We start from the raw sequence: 18,984 nt of genomic DNA on the forward strand, positions 1-18,984 counted from the left end.
GAGTATTTTGGGGTTTTGTAGTTATCTTCCTGTTACTGGTTTCTAGTTTAATTCCATTGTGGTCTGAGAGCAAACTTTATATAATTTCCAATGTTTATATTTGTTGTTTATGTGTGTCTTATGGCTTCAGGTGTGGTCTACTTGGTTAATGTTCCATGTGAGCTTGAGAAAAATATGTTTTCTATTGTTGTAGAATGAGGTAGTCTATAGATGTCAGTTACATCCAGTTGATTGATGGTATTTTTGAGGTTAACTATGTCCTTACTGAATTTCTCCCTGCTGGATCTATCCATTTCTGAGAAAGGGATTTGGAAATCTCCAGCCATGATAGTGGATTCATCTTTTTCTCCTTGCAGTTCTGTCAGTTTTTGCCTCACATAGTTTTAGGCTCTATAGTTAGGTGTATACAAGTTAAAGACTGTTATGCCATAATAGAGAATTGACCCCTTTATCATGATATGATGCCCCCCACCTTTGTCTTTTTAGGGCTGCATGTGTGGCACATGGAGGTTTCCCAGGCTAGGGGGCGAATCAGAGCTACAGCTGCCGGCCTACAGCACAGCCATAGCAATATGGGATCCGAGCCACGTTTGCAACCCACACCACAGCTCACGGCAATGTCGGATCCTTAACCAATCCCCTGAGGAATGAACCCCTCATGGATACTAGTGGGGTTCATTATCCACTGAGCCACAACGGGAACTCCTAACGCCCTTTTTTTATGTTGATAATTTCCTTACTTTGAAGTCTTCTCTGTCTGAAATTAATGTAGCTGTTCTTGCTTTTTGATTAGTGTTGGCATGGTATATTTTTCTCCATTGATTTACTTTTAATCTACATATGTCTATGTGAAAAAGTGGGTTTCTTGAAGACAACATATAGTTGGTAATCAAGTTTTTATTTATTTTTAATTTTTAATTTTTTTTTGGCTGAGGCATGCAGCAGCTTGAAGTGGGATCACAGTTCTCAGACCAGGAATTGAATCCAGGCAGCTGTCATGAAAGCACTGAATCCTAACCACTGGACCATTAGGGAACTCCTGTAAACAAGTTTCTAAATGTCAGAAATGTACATTAAATTCACCCATATCTTACTGAGGTTGGGTTTATAATTATGTGACTTTATGAAGAAATATGCACATATATACATTAGATATTTTTGAAAAATATAGTAATTTGTTTTTATTTTTTAACTTATTCAGTGTTATGTATAAACTTATGGCATCAACAAGTGAAGGAATCAGAGTACAAGCTCTCAAAGCAATGGGCTATTTTTTAAAACACCTGGCCCCAAAGTGAGTATGCATGAATGGGCTGTTGTATATTATATGTTCATTTTATAAATCTTTGGAATAGTATTTGCATTCTGTGGTTCCTCTAGTTTCTCTTTTCTTTATTTCTATTCATAAAATGCTATATAAACTTCTTCCCATTTCTACATATTGAAAATAAAGTGGGGAACCAGGAGTATATTATTTGTGTTTTGATTTAAATTTTCCTTTTTTTTTTGGTTGTTCATTATGAGAATGCCTTTGTATAAACTGAATTCTTGGTAACCATACAAACATCATTTCACATGTCTTGGTCATCATTTGCTTTATCTGTACTATAAAGTTGACATATTAATCTGGAGATTTGCCACATCGTGTATTTTATGATATATAGAACTAAAAACTGAAACTCTCATGTTTCTTTTTTTCTTAGCTGAGCCAAGGCATTCATATCCTACCTTTGTTTCTTATACCAGGATTGGCTTATTGTGAAAATTAAGAATTTTGGTGGTGGAAAACTTGTGGTCCTTATGTTGAATCCAACTGACCCACTATAAATAAAATTTCATTGGAACACAGACACAATTGTTATTTGCTTATTATCTATGGCTGCTTTTACATTACAGCAGCAGTTGTTGCTTCAGAGAACATTTAATCCCCAAAACCTAAAATATATAATATCCAGCCATTTGCAGAAAACATTTGACAAACTCAGGAGTAGAATTAAGTTTTTGATCCTTCAGTTTCTAAATTTTTGCCTGGAAGTTTAATTTCAGTATAATCTTCACAGAATTCTTCTTACAATTCTCTTACACATCTTTTACCTTTGCCTCTACATTTTTTTCTACTTTTATTGGGCTTTAGATTATTATTTATAATAGAGCTTAGCCCAAGTTTGATGGGGGGTAGCAGGTGGTTAATAAATAATTGCTCTGAATATTTGGTGAGGATTTTTGCTTGGCTATGACATAGACAGTCTCGTATTTTTTTTTTTTTTAACTTTAGTTGTGCCTGTATTGTAGTTTGTATTTCTCTGCTTAAAGATTTTGTAACCTTCTAAGTTCTAGGTTGAAGAAAATTGCAAGCATTATTGAATTGAGATTTATTGATAGTGTGAAAACATTTTTGTGTCTCCTTCGTCAGCAGGCATATTAAATAGTGAGTAATAAACTCTGCATTTAATTATGTTTTTTCTCTGTCATCGCAGAAGAAAAGCTGAAATCATGCTTGGACATGGATTGTTTTCATTGCTGGCCGAAAGACTCATGCTTCAGACAAATTTAATCACAATGACTACGTACAATGTCCTGTTTGAGGTAGGATGTACTTAGAATTTAATCTTAATAATTTCTGATGTAAATGCCTGTATAGTTTAGTTGATAGTGTCTAGATGAAATAAGGTCTTTTAGGTTTGCTCAATGATTTTTTTTTTTTTTTTTTTTTTTTTTTTTGTCTTTTTGCCTTTTCTAGGGCCTCTCCCACGGCACATGGAGGTTCCCAGGCTAGGGGTCTAATCAGAGCTGTAGGCACTGGCCCACGCCAGAGCCACAGCAACGTGGGATCCGAGCCGCGTCTGCAACCTACACCACAGCTCATGGCAACGCCAGATCCTTAACCCACTGAGCAAGGCCAAGGATCGAACCTGCAACCACATGGTTCCTAGTCGGATTCGTTAACCACTGCACCATGACGGAACTCCCTCTATGATTTTTGAAATTGGTTTTATAAAGGAAATATGGCTTCATCTTAAAGCTGTTGATCTATGAATTATTATTATTATTATTATTATTATTATTATTATTTTGTCTTTTCTAGGGCTGTTCCCGTGGCATATGGAGGTTCCCAGGCAGGGGTCTAATTGGAGCTGTAGCTGCTGGCCTACACCACAGTCATAGCAGCGCGGGATCTGAGCATGTCTTCGACCTATGGCAACACCAGATCCTTAACCCACTGAGAAAGGCCAGGTATTGAACCCGCAACCTTGTGGTTCCTAGGTGGATTCATTAACCACTGAGCCACGACGGGAACTCCAGATCTATGAATTATTAAACAGTGTGGATATCTCTGTTTAAGTATTTACTCTGTTGTATTAACTATTTGAGTCTCATTTTATAATTAAGTAAAATAGAGTAATAATGTTGAAATTATTCTATGTATTGCAGGAGACATTTAGCATGGCAATACTGGACTGTATATATATTGATTAGTGTTGAACTTAAATTTCACTAATAGTGATGGTAATACAGTGATTATGCTAATACAATCTAATATTTTACTTCTATAGATTCTCATAGAACAGATCTGTACTCAGGTGATACATAAACAGCATCCAGATCCTGATTCTTCAGTGAAGATACAAAATCCTCGTATGTATTTAAAATACTTTAATATATATTTTCATGTATTTCTTGATTTTTGCTTTTTGGTTTTCCAGCTTTATTGTAATATAGTTGATATATTTTATTGTGTAATTTTTTTTTTTTTTTGCTATTAACGGCTGCACCTGTGGTATATGGAGGTTTCAGGCCAGGGGTCAAATCGGAGTTATAGCTGCTGGCCTACACCACAGCCATAGCAACACAGAATCTGAGCTGCGTCTGTGATCTACACCATAGCTCATGGCAACACTGGATCCTCAACCCACTGAATGAGGCCAGGGATCGAACCAGCAACCTCATGGTTCCTAGTTGGTTCGTTTCTGCTGCGCCACGATGGGAACTCCCTATTGTGTAATTTTAAGGTGTACAGTCTAATGATTTGTTACATGTATATGTTGTGAAATGATTAGCACAATAAGGTTAGTTAACACATCTATCACTTCACATAGTTAGAATTTTTTGTGTGTTATGTGTGGTGACAGCTTAAGATCTACTCCCTAAGCAACTTTTAAGTACTCAGTACGGTATTGTTGGCTGTGATCACCAGGTTATGCATTACATCCACAGAACTTAATCGTTTTGTAACTGTAAGTACTTTCTGAGCACCTTCATCCATTTCTCCATCTCCCCTCCTTTTTATGCTTTTATAAATACCTTTTGCTGCTAAAAGGAAATTGACTAAAGAACCTAAAGTTGAGGAGTTCCCTTCATGGCTCTGTGGTGACAATCTTGACTAGTGTCTATGAGGACACGGGTTTAATCCCTGGCCTTGCTCAGTGAATTAAGGATCTGGTGTTACCGTGAGCTATGGTGTAGGTCACAGCTGTGGTGTAGGTCACAGCTGTGGCTCAGATCCTGCGTTGTTGTGGCTGTGGTGTAGGCTGGTAGCTGTAGCTTCCATTTGACCCCTAGCCTGGAAAATTCCATATGCCATGGGTGTGGCCCTACAAAAAAAGGACAAATAATCCCCAAACACCTAAAGTTGATACTGTTGAAAACACATTGTTCAAATACTATTTCATTACAGCCATTAATATGATACTAGTTTTTTTCGTGTTTGATGTTGAATATAACCTCAAATTGACCTTAGTTTTTGTGGAAATGTTTATATACATTTTGAAGAATTATATGCATAAGATCTTGATTTCATGTATGTTCAAATTTTTGGTATAGTTTCAATTACACTCTTTAGTGAAGTCAGGCTAGGTTACTAAATTTGGAAAAATATCTGTCCTTTATTGTTTACAAACTTAGTCTTTGTTAACAGTCTTCTTTTGATATTTACAATTCTTAAGCACTTATAAAAGGTATATACATTTTTCATCTTGCCTTTAAAGATTATTGACATTAAAATATCTGGCTCGAAGAGTTTTGAAGGTTAATTACTTTTTGTGTGGTGAGTTGTGCTCATGTTTGTGGTACTCTATTTTAGTACTTAATTAATTTAATTATTTATTTATTTTTTGTCTTTTGTCTTTTTGTCTTTTTGTTGTTGTTGTTGTTGTTGTTGCTATTTCTTGGGCTGCTCCCGCGGCATATGGAGGTTCCCAGGCTAGGGGTTGAATCGGAGCTGTAGCCACTGGCCTACGCCAGAGGCACAGCAACGCAGGATCCGAGCCGTGTCTGCAACCTACACCACAGCTCACGGCAACGCCGGATCGTTAACCCACTGAGCAAGGCAGGGACCGAACCCGCAACCTCATGGTTCCTAGTCGGATTCGTTAACCACTGCGCCACGACGGGAACTCCAGTACTTAATTTAAAAACACATGTCACATGTTTAATTTTTCTCAATCTTCAGGGAGATGTGATGTCATTATTATATTTTGGAGAATATAAAACAAAATACCTTGATCATGTATATAATATAAAATATATTTTATGTGGTTATGGGAAAGATGACTTATTGAAGTAAGAATTTTTAAATTATTATCTGTGTAATATATTGACAGAAAAGGTAGGCAGTATAATGTGCTGTTTGAAAACATGGAGTGTCTAGCTTTTCAATCTTAACTATATGCCGTAATAGTTATGTGATTTTGGGTAAATTACTTAATTTCTATATTCTTCAGCTTTCTTATCTCTAAAGTGAGGATAATAATAGTATCTAGCTATCATGATATAAAGATTAAATGCACAGATACTGATTCACAGACTTTGAAAAACTTATGGTTTCCAAATGAGACAGGTTGGGGGGTGGGGAGATGTACTGAGGGTTTGGGATGGACATGCTATAAAATTTGGTTGTGATGATTGTTGTGCACCTATAAATGTAATAAAATTCATTAAGTAATAAAAAATAAAAAAATAATATCTTCAATGCAAAAAAATTAAATTTATTAATATGAGTATTTTCTTAAAGCAGTGTCTCACCACAGTTATATCCTCAAAATTAGTGGCTATTGTCATCATCCTATTATTATGGTTTATTATCATTGTAATCATTGTTTAGGTGGATAGAGAAAATTTTTGTCAGTAGAATAAATCAGAAATTACTCCCAAAATATTATTTATTTTATTTTTAGTCTTTTTTTTTTTTTTTTAATGGCTGCATCCATGGCATATGGAAGTTCCCAGGCTAGCTACTGAATCAGAGCTATAGCTGCCAGCCTCTGACAGCCACAGCAATGCTAGATCCGAGTCACATCTTCGACCTATACCGCAGCTCATGGCAACACTAGATCCTTAACCCACTGAACGAGGCCAGGAATTGAACCTGCATCCTCATGGATACCAGTCAGGCTCTTCACTAAGCCGTGACAGGTACTCCCCATAATATTTATTGTATGATATAGTATCTTCAATTTTCATATTTTAAACTTGTTGCTTCAGAATCACCAAAAACCTAGGCAAAATGCTGCTTTAGACTTGTTCAGTTTTTAATTGGGTAAACTTTGACGGTATTCAATTTTTGATTCAAGGTATAGCCATTTTTGTTTTTTTGAAGTTCTGTATTTAAGTATATATTTTAAAAAAATTCTCTTCTTAAAGCCTAATACTAGAAGTTTAGACAGCATTATATTTAAGGCCCACTTCAGTTTTATTTGTTTGGGGTATTAAAATAGGTTTTAATCTACTTTTGATTTTTTTTGTGTGTGCCTAATTTTACTTTTAGAATTGTGGAAGAAAATCTTGATAACTTTTAAAATTCACAGTGATAAAGGAAAGAGTATGTTCATATTACAAATCTTGTTGAAGAAGCTGAGAATTTGTTCTTTTTTCTGAGCTTTTGATTATATATCCTTAAGATCAACTTTACTAACTGGCAGAGGTTAGGGAGAGGTGCCAGTTTTACCATCATTTGATTCATTTATAATTTAGTTTATTATAATCTTTTAAAATTCAGCTTTACATGTTCTAATGATGGAATTAAAAAATCTCTTTCTTGGGAGTTCCTGTCCTGGCACAGTGGTTAACGAATCTGACTAGGAACCCTGAGGTTGAGGGTTTGATCCCTGGCTTCGCTCACTGGGTTAAGGATCCAGCATTGCTGTGAGCTGTGGTATAGGTCGCAGACATGGCTCGGATCTGGTGTTGCTGTGGCTGTGGTGTAGACTGGCAGCCACAGCTCCAATTAGACCCCTAGCCTGGGAACCTCCATGTGCTGCAGGTGCGGCCCTGTAAAGACAAAAGACCAAAAAATAAATAAATAAATAAAAAATTCCTTTTTGTTTATGGATGATTTCTATCTAATAAATGTATTATCAGTCTTGTCTGCAGATTTTTTTTTTTTTAACAAGGCAAAAAGGAGGATGTTTTCAGTAGGGATTTTTGTGAGGGAAATGAAAGAAATTGAAAGAGATTGATGGGGTGTTCTATCATGAATTTTTTGTAATGTCTTGATTTTTACTAATTTATGAATTGTCTTACAGAGATACTGAAAGTAATTGCAACCCTGCTTCGAAATTCTCCCCAGTGCCCAGAGAGCATCGAAGTTCGCAGAGCTTTTCTTTCTGACATGATTAAACTTTTTAATAATAGCAGAGAAAATAGAAGGTAAGCAGTAGCAGAAAGCATTTATTTGCAATATTCAAGTCTAGCTTTGACTAAGTCCATTGTTTCCTAAGAAAAATTGCTTTAAATATACTGTGAAATGAATTTTCTATATACTTCTTTTTTCATTAAGGATATAGAAGTAATGTACCATATAGTTAATTGAGCTTACAATACCACATTCTTTGTTTTGAATACATAATAAATCGGGTTGTTTTGTTTATTTATTTATTTTGTCTTTTTGCCTTTTCTAGGGACACTCCGTGGCACATGGAGGTTCCCAGGCTAGGGGTCTAATTGGAGCTGTAGCCACTGGCCTACACCACAGCCATGGCAACATGGGATCCGAACTACATCTGCAACCTACACCACAGCTAACGGCAACGCCGGATCCTTAACCCACTGAGCAAGGGCAGGGATTGAACCTGCAATCTCATGGTTCCTAGTCGGATTCATTAACCACTGCGGCAGGACGGGAACTCCTATTTTGTTTTAAACTTTTACTTTTTTATAATTCTTTCAGGAGATTTATTTTTAAAGCAATTCATTGTGCTTTGACATTTTTCAGGAGCTTGCTGCAGTGTTCTGTGTGGCAAGAATGGATGCTTTCTCTCTGCTATTTTAATCCTAAAAATTCAGATGAACAGAAGATAACAGAAATGGTATATGCTATATTCAGAATCCTACTTTACCATGCAGTCAAATATGAGTGGGGTGGCTGGCGAGTGTGGGTAGACACCTTATCAATCACCCATTCAAAGGTAAGTTTTTTTATGAAAGTATATTTTAATGTATTAAATGTCTGTAATTTTCAGTTTTATTTTTTTCAACAAGATTTTATATACTTGAAATCAAGGAAAAAAGGCACTTCTTTGGAAGTGCAGTGAATTGAAAAACTAAAAACAAATGACTGAAAAATATAAATTATTTACAGCTTCTTCACAATCAAAAGAGGTTTCTTTTCAAAAGTCATTTTTATGTGTGCTTAAGTTAATAAAGTGAAACCTCTTAACACAACATAAAAGAATTTATATTTTCAGGGTGCCATTTTCAAGGTATGGTTCTCTGGATTTTATAGTATTTTGAAGCTTTTTGAACACAAGGTGGCGCACAATATTCAAAGATGAGTAGTTATTTTAGTAATGTAAGGTAGTAAAGCCATTGCTCATGTTACAGTCCGTTAAAAAATAGGTTTGGAAGAATCTACTAGTGCCTTATTTTTTTTTAACTCTTAAGCCAGTACAAATTACTTATGTATATTTTTTGTTTAAAGTTTTTAATGAAATACCTTAGACGTATAAAAGGGGCAAGAATTAGGTGCCTTCCGTTGTTTATGAACGTGAGGTCCCCATCTCAATTGCTTTGTCTAGCAGTTTTAGCTCCTCTCTCCTCCATCATTTACCTGAATTTGGTGTTTTCATTGCTTCTGTCTTTTAAGTATATTTTTAAATTATACACACAAAAGAATTTTATTTTTCATGTTTATGCTTAATATAAATGGTATTGTATTAAATGCATCCTTCAGCAACTTGCTGTTTTTACTTCTACTTTGATACTCGTCCATATTGACTAATGTAATTGTGTTTATTTTCTCAGTTGCATGTATTCCATGGTATATGACTTTATATATTTACCAGTCGATGAGCATTTTTGATGCATTTTGTATATATTGAGAAGTTTCTCTCTCTGTATGTTCCTGGAAGTAGAATTGATGATTTGTAAGATGCAGATGCTAAACATTACAAGATAATGCAATTCCTCTTCCAAAGTGGTGTATCATTTTATATTCTTGCCAGAGACGTATAAATTCTGATGGGTTCATACAACCTCATTATTTATTATGGCTGGAGTTAAAAAACTTGCAGATTTGATCAAATATGCTATGTATCCATGGTATTAATTTGTATCTTTTTGTTGTTTTGTGGGAGTTCTTAATCCTTTGCTACTTGTATTGTTTATGAATGTCTTCTGCCAGTTTTTTGCTTATCTATTCTTTCTATATATACACTAAAGGAATTTAATTAAAATATTTATTTTAATTATAAATTGACTAGAAGGAATAAAGGACAGAAGTGATAATTTTATTTTGTTGATTTGTTGTTATATCGGAATATATTGTCATTTCCTCAGTGTATGTTTTTGAGTTTTTGCATAACTTTTAGCTATTAATAACTTTCAGTTATTCATTCTGCTTCCTCCTTCTTCAGTGAGAGGGAGGTGTGTTACTATCATAAGGATTTACAGAGGTATCTTATATTGGAAGATATTACCCCACAAATTGATGTTCGAGAACAGTCCAGTGCTAAATGAGACAGAGATGTGATTTTATAAAATGGCTTTGTTTGAGTCACTACATTTTTGAGCTTACTGGTTTAAGGCAGAGTTTTGCCACGCATGGCCTAAGGGCCAAATCTGGCCTGACCTGTTTCTGTAAATAAAAGTTTATTGAAACAAGTCACTTGTATTTATCTATGTATTTCTGTGACTGTTTTCATGCTACAGGTGTTGAGTATTAACCACAGAAACTGTATGGCCTCCAAGCCAAAAATATTTGCTGTTTGTCACTTTATAGAAACACTTTGTACCTCTTGTCTAACTTATTTTAGTTTGTGCTGATGCCCAGCTATTCTGGTTTCTATTGTAGTGGGCTGCTGCAGTCTGGGCTCATTTTCTCTGAGTGTTTTTTCCCCTTTACAAAAGATCATGAGAAAAACAGGGTTGAGTTGTGGTCTCACATAATTTGGATTGGATTTCAGATATATCTTGGAGAATTCTCAGGGAAGTGCCCATGTAAATTAGATTTTTAAATACTGTATGTTAATTCAGCATTTTCATATGCACTTTGGTTTGTCAAACCCTTAAGAAGAATAGCTACAGGAATATAACGGTCAGAGCAGTAATTCTTGAAGGGGAGCTTGAAGGTCTTGGGAGCCTGGGAGACCATTTCAGAGAGTGGCGAGGTCCTCCTTTTCCAGTTACATATCTAGTTAGAGGATTTTTTTTTTTCCATGTACTTCAACCAAAACAATATAATGGAACAGACTGCATACAAAAGCAGATATTAAAATGTGGCCATCTTCTCTGAACCAGAATTGAAAGAGATTTGTGAAAATGTGGAATAATAACATCCGGCTTGTTATTATTTTTTGTTTTAAAAAGTCATTTTTCAAAAAATATGTTATTTATATTAACATATGCCAGGTTCAGTGCTATTTTGAAATGAATTAATATTTGTAAAATTTGTTAGTTTTAATTCCTAAGTAGTATTAGCTATATCCCATTTGAATGAAAGGTCTTAGAGATGTCTCAGTACTTTTTAAGAGTGTTAAGGATCTCGAGACCAAACCACTTGACAACTGCTTAAGTCATAGGCTATTTAGGGCAAATGGCCTAATCTTTTATAATTTTCTATCCACAAAACAAATGGATTTACTAAGAGATATCTCAGGCACCTTTGAGCTTTTGAGTGTTTATGACTAGTTATTATATGTTATATATATATTATATATATTCAGTAACCAATCCATTTGTGCAAGTAATGAAGAGAACGTGGGCTTTGGAGACAGGATAGTCTTGGATTTGAATTCTGATTTATGGTAATTTTTAGTTGTGTAAACTCAAAGTTTCTAAACTTTTCTTAACTGTCAAAGTCTAATTGAAGTGATAAATGTGGCAGTGTGTATGTATATTTGAAGTTAGGTGTTCCTGAGTGAAATCACAAAAAATAGAATTAAATGACTCTTTTCTTCAGCCCTCATCATTCCTCCTGTTAATCCTTTTGTTCTTATTATTACTGCTAGCCCACTTTCAGGCCTTAGTCATTTGGGTATCGTGTAAATAAAGCTTTTACAGTGAAGAATGAGTTACTTCTGAAATACCTTGTGTGGCGTATATGCGGTGAAGTGTTATAAAGGACGAGTTTTAACTACCTGACTTAAGAACACGTTGCCTGGTTCTCCTTGTGCAGCCCCCACCCCAGACCTAATCACCATCTTGAATTTAACACTCTCTTCTTGAAAAAGTTAAAAAATGTATTACTAAGCAATATAATCTTTCATTATGCCTAATTTTTTATCTTATGAAAGTGAGAGAATTCTCCTGTTTTTTCCTCATCAAACCTTTTGTTTGTGGAGTTCCTGTCGTGGCGCAGTGGTTAACGAATCTGACTAGGAACCATGAGGTTGCGGGTTCTATCCCTGGCCTTGCTCAGTGGGTTAAGGATCTGGCGTTGCCGTGAGCTGTGGTGTAGGTCACAGACACGGCCCGGATCCCGCGTTGCTGTCTCTCGCGCAGGCCGGAGGCTACAGCTCTGATTAGACCCCTAGCCTGGGAACCTCCATATGCCTCAAGTGAGGCCCTAAAAAGGACAAAAGACAAAACAAACAAACAATCAAAAAACAAAACCTTTTGTTTCTGAGATTCTTTCCTGTTTTTTATGTGTAGTTTTGCTTTATTCATTTTTACTGCTGTGAGTAAATAAGGTGCTCAAAGGCAAAAAGTTTTAATGGATTTGTCATTTTCAAACTTCATGTAACTGTGACTCACGGTAAGAAATTTATCATGACCAGGTATAACTGTGTCCACACGTGTGCACACACCTCCCCCACACACCTGGAGCAGGTTCAGGACGCGGTGGTTACCAGCTTTGGTACGTGGTGATGCACTTTGACATTTCTTATTCTTTTTCACTTAAAAATGCTGATGATGTCTTAATAAAGTGATTCCATGCTCTGCCAGATGAATTAGCCTCAAAAATTGAAAAAAGCACTGCTCTAAGAACTATTAGTACGAGTGGGATTGCTAGGTCGTAAGTAATATTCCCTCTAATTCTTGAAGCCATTAGATTCCTTATTTTTGCAAGGTTTTGTCTTTTGCCAACTTTGAAGTTTTTCTCTGTCTTAATGATTTGTAGCTTTTTATACATGGCTTGATTACTTCTACTCTGGATATTTCTGATGGTCAGTAGTAGCCTTAGATATTATTTTTCTCTAAATTTACTATGCTAAAAATAACTTTGTTTAAAAAATAATGTTACTGCCTTCCATAAACACTTTGTTCTAATCTTAAAAAGGCAAATGATTTCTGCCTAATTTTTCACTATTTCCCTTGAGAGTAATATTTCCTACCTCAACTTTTCACTGTTCACTTGGTAGAAATCTCCACTCTGGCTGTGTTGGTTCTAGTCTTTTTAAAGTGTATCAAGCTTTGTTGAACCTTCATTTTTGTTTATTTGTGGTGTGAACTTTGTGTTCTTTTGTACTTACCCAGATCCTTTATATTCTTTAGGCTTTAATTAGCTCAGTCACTGTTATATAACAGTTTTTTGTACTGTCAGGCCAGGTCATTCTCTGTGAATTCACAGCAGTTGATTTTTCTCCTGATATCTAAGTGTTTCTTCCTCCCTGCCCCCTCCCCTTTCCCTCTTCTCCCTTCCTCCTTTTCTCCCCTCCTCCTCCTCACACCCCCTCTTTCTCACTGCCCCTCCCCCCCTCAGCCTCCCCCTGCACACTGTCCCTACCCTCTGCATTGGCATTGGCTGTGGACAGCTAGTGCAGTCTCTGTGTTCTCTGTCACTGCCTTGCCAGCTCTCCGTGTCACTTTTTCTTCTTTTAGCCACTCTCTCCTTCTTCCCCACTCCTCTTTCTCTTTTGTCTTCCTTCTAATGTTCCTCCACCCATTTTGTCCTATTTTGTATCTGCTTCCTTCTCCCTCCTCCTTTTCTGTGTATGTGTGCTTCATATCTGCTCCCTCCTCTCCCTGGCTGTGGTTGGTCAGACCCTCCCTGTGCTCTCTTACTTATTTTCAGTCACGCTGTGTCTACACTGGTTGCTCACCTCTTTTTCTACCCCATTCCACCTTTATCTTTCATCTTTTTGTTCTCTCCACTCCTCCTTTTTGTTTTTCCTATCTTTTTCTAGTTGAGGACTTTCAGGTTACTATGATGAATCAGGAACAGATTTCATCCTGAAAGAAGTTATTTTCTAATATGGAAGAAAATACATGTACTGAAAAGGCAGAAAGGAATAAGTGCCTTAAAAGAGATACTCACAATGACAGGAGAGGGCCTTTGAGAGTTTTGTACAACAGATGTTCTTTGACTACCACCTTGAAAGGCAATACATAAGATTTGCACACGTAGAGATTGGGTGATGAGAATCACTGGTGGAAGACTTGGCATAAGCAAAAGTACCGAGGTGATGTCACTGAGGGAAACGCATGAGGAATTGTTTGGTTTGTGGGGAGATGTGTAAAGGACATGAAGAAGAGCAGTAATGAGTCATATAGGAAATGCAGGCTGGCATTTAATCACGTATGATTCTGTAATAGCACTTATATTACTGGTTAAAAGTGGCAGTTGGAGTTCCCGTTGTGGCACAGCGGGTTAAGAATCCAACTACTATCCTTGAGGGTGCATATTTGATTCCTGGCCTCACTCAGTGGCTTAAGGATCTGGCCTTGCTGCAAGCTGTGGTATAGGCTGCAGATGTGGCTGGGATCTGGTGGTGCTGTGGTTGTGGCATAGGCTGGCAGCTGCAGCCCTAAAAATAAAAATAAATAAATAAATAAATAAATAAATAAAAGTGGCTGTTAGTTGTAAGCTCTCATCAGCAAGGATGAAAGGTTATATATTTCTTCCTATCTCTCTTAATTGTGCATAGTGCTGAGTACTTGGCAGTTGCACGTTAAATACTTGTTTCAGGAAGAAGGAAGAACCACACCATTGTTTAGGGCTCTTTGGTTCCACTGTCATGTGGCACCATGCCTCTCCGTGTGTGTCTTGGCACCTCAGTCTTCTCTTAGCAACCCAGGAAATAGCTGTAGCAGCTGTCTTTAAAGTGCCTGTGTCACAATCACAGACTGTATGTTTTGGGGTCATCTCATCAGACTAAAGGTTTGTACATCTTATTATAGTTTCCTGGATCCTACCTCAGAGTGTATTTTTTTTGGCTGCACCGTGGCATGTGGAAGTTCCCAAGCCAGGAATTGAACCTATGCCACAGCAGTCATAACCCCATATCCTCACCTGCTAGCCCACCAGGGAACTCCAAACTCATAGTCTTAATCTGAATCTCATGGGATGCTCCTAGAATCTATATTTTAAAATAATCCTTCTTACCCAGTAATCCATTGTGGCTCAGCAGTAACAAACCTGACTAGGATCCATGAGGATGTGGGTTCGATCCCTGGCCTCGCTCAGTGGGTTAAAGGATCCAGCGTTGCCATGAGCTGTGGTGTAGGTCACAGATGCGGCTTGGATCCTGTGTTGCTGTGGCTGTGGTGTAGGCTGGCAGCTGCAGTTCTGATTCGACCCCTAGCCTGGGAACTTCTGTATTCCACAGTGTGGCCCTAAAAAGCAAAAAAATTAAAAAATTAAAAAAAAATGTCCTTATGCAGTCTAAATTTTGAGTGACCCTCGGAGTATACAGGAGTTATTTTTACTAACTTTTATAAAAATCTCCCCTTCCCACTTTCACACTAAGATGCTAATTTACTCTTTAGAAAGCATCATGAAGGTAGAAAAGTTCTCCATAATTTAAATATGGACCCCAGTTAATACCTCTTAATATACTTTTTGTCATAAAGGAAAACACATTTTTTCTTTGTGGGAGCATATTTTAAGTCATAGAAAATGATGAAGAATTATAAACTACTCTTCTTATGTAGTGTCTGAAATCAATATTTTTCAGACTCAGATTTATACACAGTAAGCCCAAAGCAGGCCTTAAGTTTTCTGTGTGAATCATATATTTATATATCTATATATTTAATTAGTTCATAGTTTCTTTTACTCCAGTGACTTATGGCTTTAAACAGATTTTCAAACCTTTGCAAAGAAAGTAGTTACTTAATGGAGAGGCCTCTTTTACCCACGTTGAGCCAAGAACCAGTCTTTGACTCAAATTTTAGGATTACAGTTATAACATGAACTAAATGCTGATTAAGTTCATTATAGAGTGTTTCATCTGAGTAGAACTGCACTTATCCCTTTTTGCTGTTAAAGTATACTTTAAAAAAAGTGCTAAAACTTTACTCTTAGAGGAGGAAAAGAAAAAGTGAAAGTTATAAGTTGTTTTTTGCGGTTTCTACTTTTAATTTTAATGTTTCATAAATGGCCTTTAGTTTTATCTCTGAGTGACTTTTCTTCATTGATTAAAAAGCTTTTTTCTTTAATAAGGTTTACATAAAGTTATTTATTTGAATGTAGATTGGTTAATACTTTTGGAATTTTAATATATTGATTATTTTTAAGTAAAATGGAAAATTTACACTCTAATATTCTTCAAGTCAACATTTAATGAAGTTTAGGATGGCGCTAACGTGCTTCAGTAAGTAGATGAACAATTTATAGCATGCTGATAAAAATTCTGCTGAAATTATTGAATCAACTTTTTTTATCTGAAGATATTAATTCTGAAGGTTTATAAATATTTCCATGCATATACTACTGAAATGGTACCGATTTTTTTTCTTTTTGCAGCCATTTAAAATCTCAATATCACAAATTTATAACATGGTTCTTCATTAAAAAAAAACTTATGTGTAAAAAACTAATGTTGCAGAATTGTATAGCTTTTGCAGGGTTGCATCAGGATACATGTAGCTGCTATAAAAAGCCAAAGAAACTCAATTGCAATTTTATTGTCCTGTTTGATAGATATCCTGCCACCTTTGTAGCAGGGAAGCTGTTTGTCACTGTATCTTTCTCCTCCAACAGCTGAACTTGGTTTTATAAGCAGTAATAGGCTCTTCGAGTATAACTGTACAATGCTGGTTTCTTTGATCTCAGGTTTCAAATGTGTACCTATAACCTTTATAATTGCATTATTTTCTTGTGTTGTTTTCTAGGTCATTATCCATCTTTTTTCCTTTTTTTTTAATGCTTCAAATTGAATATTGTCTTGAATAATTGAATAATACTATTTTCACTTGGCATGCTAAAATGCTTCTACTCTTTAATTAGAATTTAAATTAAGGCATTTAATATATTCTGAATTATGAGAACTGTTTAAAAATGTTTCTTTCTAAACAAATAAAACTAGTTTATTTTGTCTAGGCCTGTATTGCCAAGGTAGAATGGGTCTATGACTTAAAATGTGCAACAAGTAAAAGTTTTTCACATTTGACTTGAAGATATGCTATGGTTTAGATTTATCCCCAGAATTTGAGTATTTCATTATCTTAGATTATTTGAATTATCTTTACATTTTACTTGCTGTTAACAGTCTGTTGAAATGGCTTAAACACAAGTGTCAGTCATTTTATATAAGAAGAAAGTTCAGTTTAGATCGGGTTTTTAAAAGCATGTGGAAATCAGTTTTATTAGAATTCTATAAGTGATTTCTTAGTAGTATTTTTAGAAATCACAAAATATAAACTGGCATTTATAAATATACGTGTGTTTTTGTGAGTTTATGGTGGCTATATAATAAAATTAAAAGCTACATTTTTTAAAGAAATATTAAGAGTTATAAAATTTTCATATTTCATGGATTATCAGTGTTACATATTTAATTGCTAAAGTATTCATTTGGTTTAAAATTTTAAAACAAGTAATATTGTTTGTTTAAAAAATTTTAAGAATATGTGCTCATTGTAGGAAATGTGGAAGCTAGAACAATTGCATACATGCAAATTTCAGAAATCACCTGTTATCCAGTTGCCTGTGCATGATTTAATATTAATATTTTGGTGCAAGACTTTCCAGTCCATTGTTCTATATATAAATATACCCATGCATGTAATTATTTTCTTATAAAAATACTGTATTTGTGGTACTTTACAGTATTATTTCAATTAATAATATACTTCTTACATGAATTTTAATGGCTGCATGTTACTGTGTGTATGCATATATGTGTGTGTGTATATATATATGGTATATATATTATTGCATCATATTATGGAAAAGTAAAGTGTAAAGCTGTAGCTTTGATATCTATTTGAATGCTATCAGATCACTTGTAATTCAAGGCAGGAGTGATTGAGTGAGTAACTGAAGTTCACTTTTCATATTCTGGCATTTTCCAAAATTTCATTTGGAAAAATTGGTGGAGGTGAAATTTTAAGAATCTATTGAGTTGTATTGGCAGTGTGTTGTGTATGTACCATAGTTTAATTTTGCCTTGTCTTTGAGCACTGATGACCCTGCTCCTATATAGCTGTCTCTTACTTTGTAGGAGAAATTCCTAAAATTCCAGAAGAAGGAGTCTGTACATGTTTTAAAAAGTTTTAGTGGGTGTTACTAAGTTGCTATTTAAAAAATATGTACCTATTTATATTCTAGGTCATTATCCATCTTTTGCATGAGAATACCTGTGTAGGTTGTTCTTAAGAAAATCAAATTGGTCAAAATGAGTCTTTGACAAGATTAGTAAGTTAGTAGTTGTGTAATACTATTTCATACTGTTGTGCTTCTGATCTTCATGTATATAAAATGAGGATTATAATACCCATCCTTTTAGGGTTGCTTTAAAGATTGTCCTAATATATGCCAGATGCTTAAAACAGTATACAGTAGGCATTCAGAATTTCTCAGCTAGTGCTGCTGTTATTTAAAAGCATATTGGTATTGCCCACCAAAATGAGCTTAATTTAGTGCTTATGACATGTATATTTTCAAGCATGTTGTGGAATAGGGAACAATTATTGATTAGATGGAAGTTTTCAATAACTTAAGGAGATTGGAGGGAAGAATTTTTTTTTCTCTCTTTTTAGGACTGCACCTACAGCATGTGGAAGTTCCTGGGCTAGGGGTCAAATCAGAGCTGCAGCTGCCAGCCTATACCACAAATGGCAACACTGAATCCGAGCTGCATCTGTGACCTATGCCCCAGCTTGTGGCAATGCTGTATCCTTAACCCACTGAGCAAGACCAGGGATTGAAACCTCATCCTCACGGACACTTTGTTGGATTCTTAACCTCTGAGCCACAATGGGAACTCCGAGAGCATATTTTTTTTTAATTTTATTTTTTAAATTATTTCCCCAATACAATTTTTTTTCTACTGTACAGCATAGTGACTCAGTTACACATACATGTACACATTCTATTTTCTTTCTTTTTTTTTGTCTTTTTGCCTTTTCTAGGCCCGATCCTGTGGCATATGGAGATTCCCAGGCTAGGGGTCTAATTGGAGCCATAGCCACCGGTCTATGCCAGAGCCACAGCAACGCGGGATCCAGGCCGCGTCTGCAACCTACACCACAGCTCACAGCAACGCCGGATCCTCAACCCACTAAGCAAGGCCAGGGATCGAACCTGTAACCTCATGGTTCCTAGTCAGATTCGTTAACCACTGTGCCGCAACAGGAACTCCACACATTCTATTTTCTCACATTGTC

At 35.7% G+C, this 18,984-nt stretch overlaps 1 protein-coding gene across 5 annotated transcripts in view; it reads left to right on the plus strand.

The window, feature by feature from the left end:
- LRBA (LPS responsive beige-like anchor protein) overlaps positions 1-18,984 on the plus strand; it is a 710,221-nt gene that overhangs the window by 119,323 nt on the left and 571,914 nt on the right. For 4 of the 5 annotated variants that reach the window (XM_021100638.1, XM_021100636.1, XM_021100637.1 and 1 more), the window contains exons 18-22: positions 1,202-1,294; positions 2,478-2,586; positions 3,555-3,636; positions 7,521-7,644; positions 8,210-8,402. In XM_021100638.1, the coding sequence (XP_020956297.1) occupies positions 1,202-1,294; positions 2,478-2,586; positions 3,555-3,636; positions 7,521-7,644; positions 8,210-8,402 (601 nt within the window). Of the gene's footprint in view, positions 1-1,201; positions 1,295-2,477; positions 2,587-3,554; positions 3,637-7,520; positions 7,645-8,209; positions 8,403-12,214; positions 12,290-18,984 lie in introns of those variants that run through there. The other variant, XM_021100640.1, reaches the window with a different exon arrangement.

The sequence above is a fragment of the Sus scrofa genome, chromosome 8, assembly GCF_000003025.6.
Source record: "Sus scrofa isolate TJ Tabasco breed Duroc chromosome 8, Sscrofa11.1, whole genome shotgun sequence".
NCBI lineage: Eukaryota > Metazoa > Chordata > Mammalia > Artiodactyla > Suidae > Sus > Sus scrofa.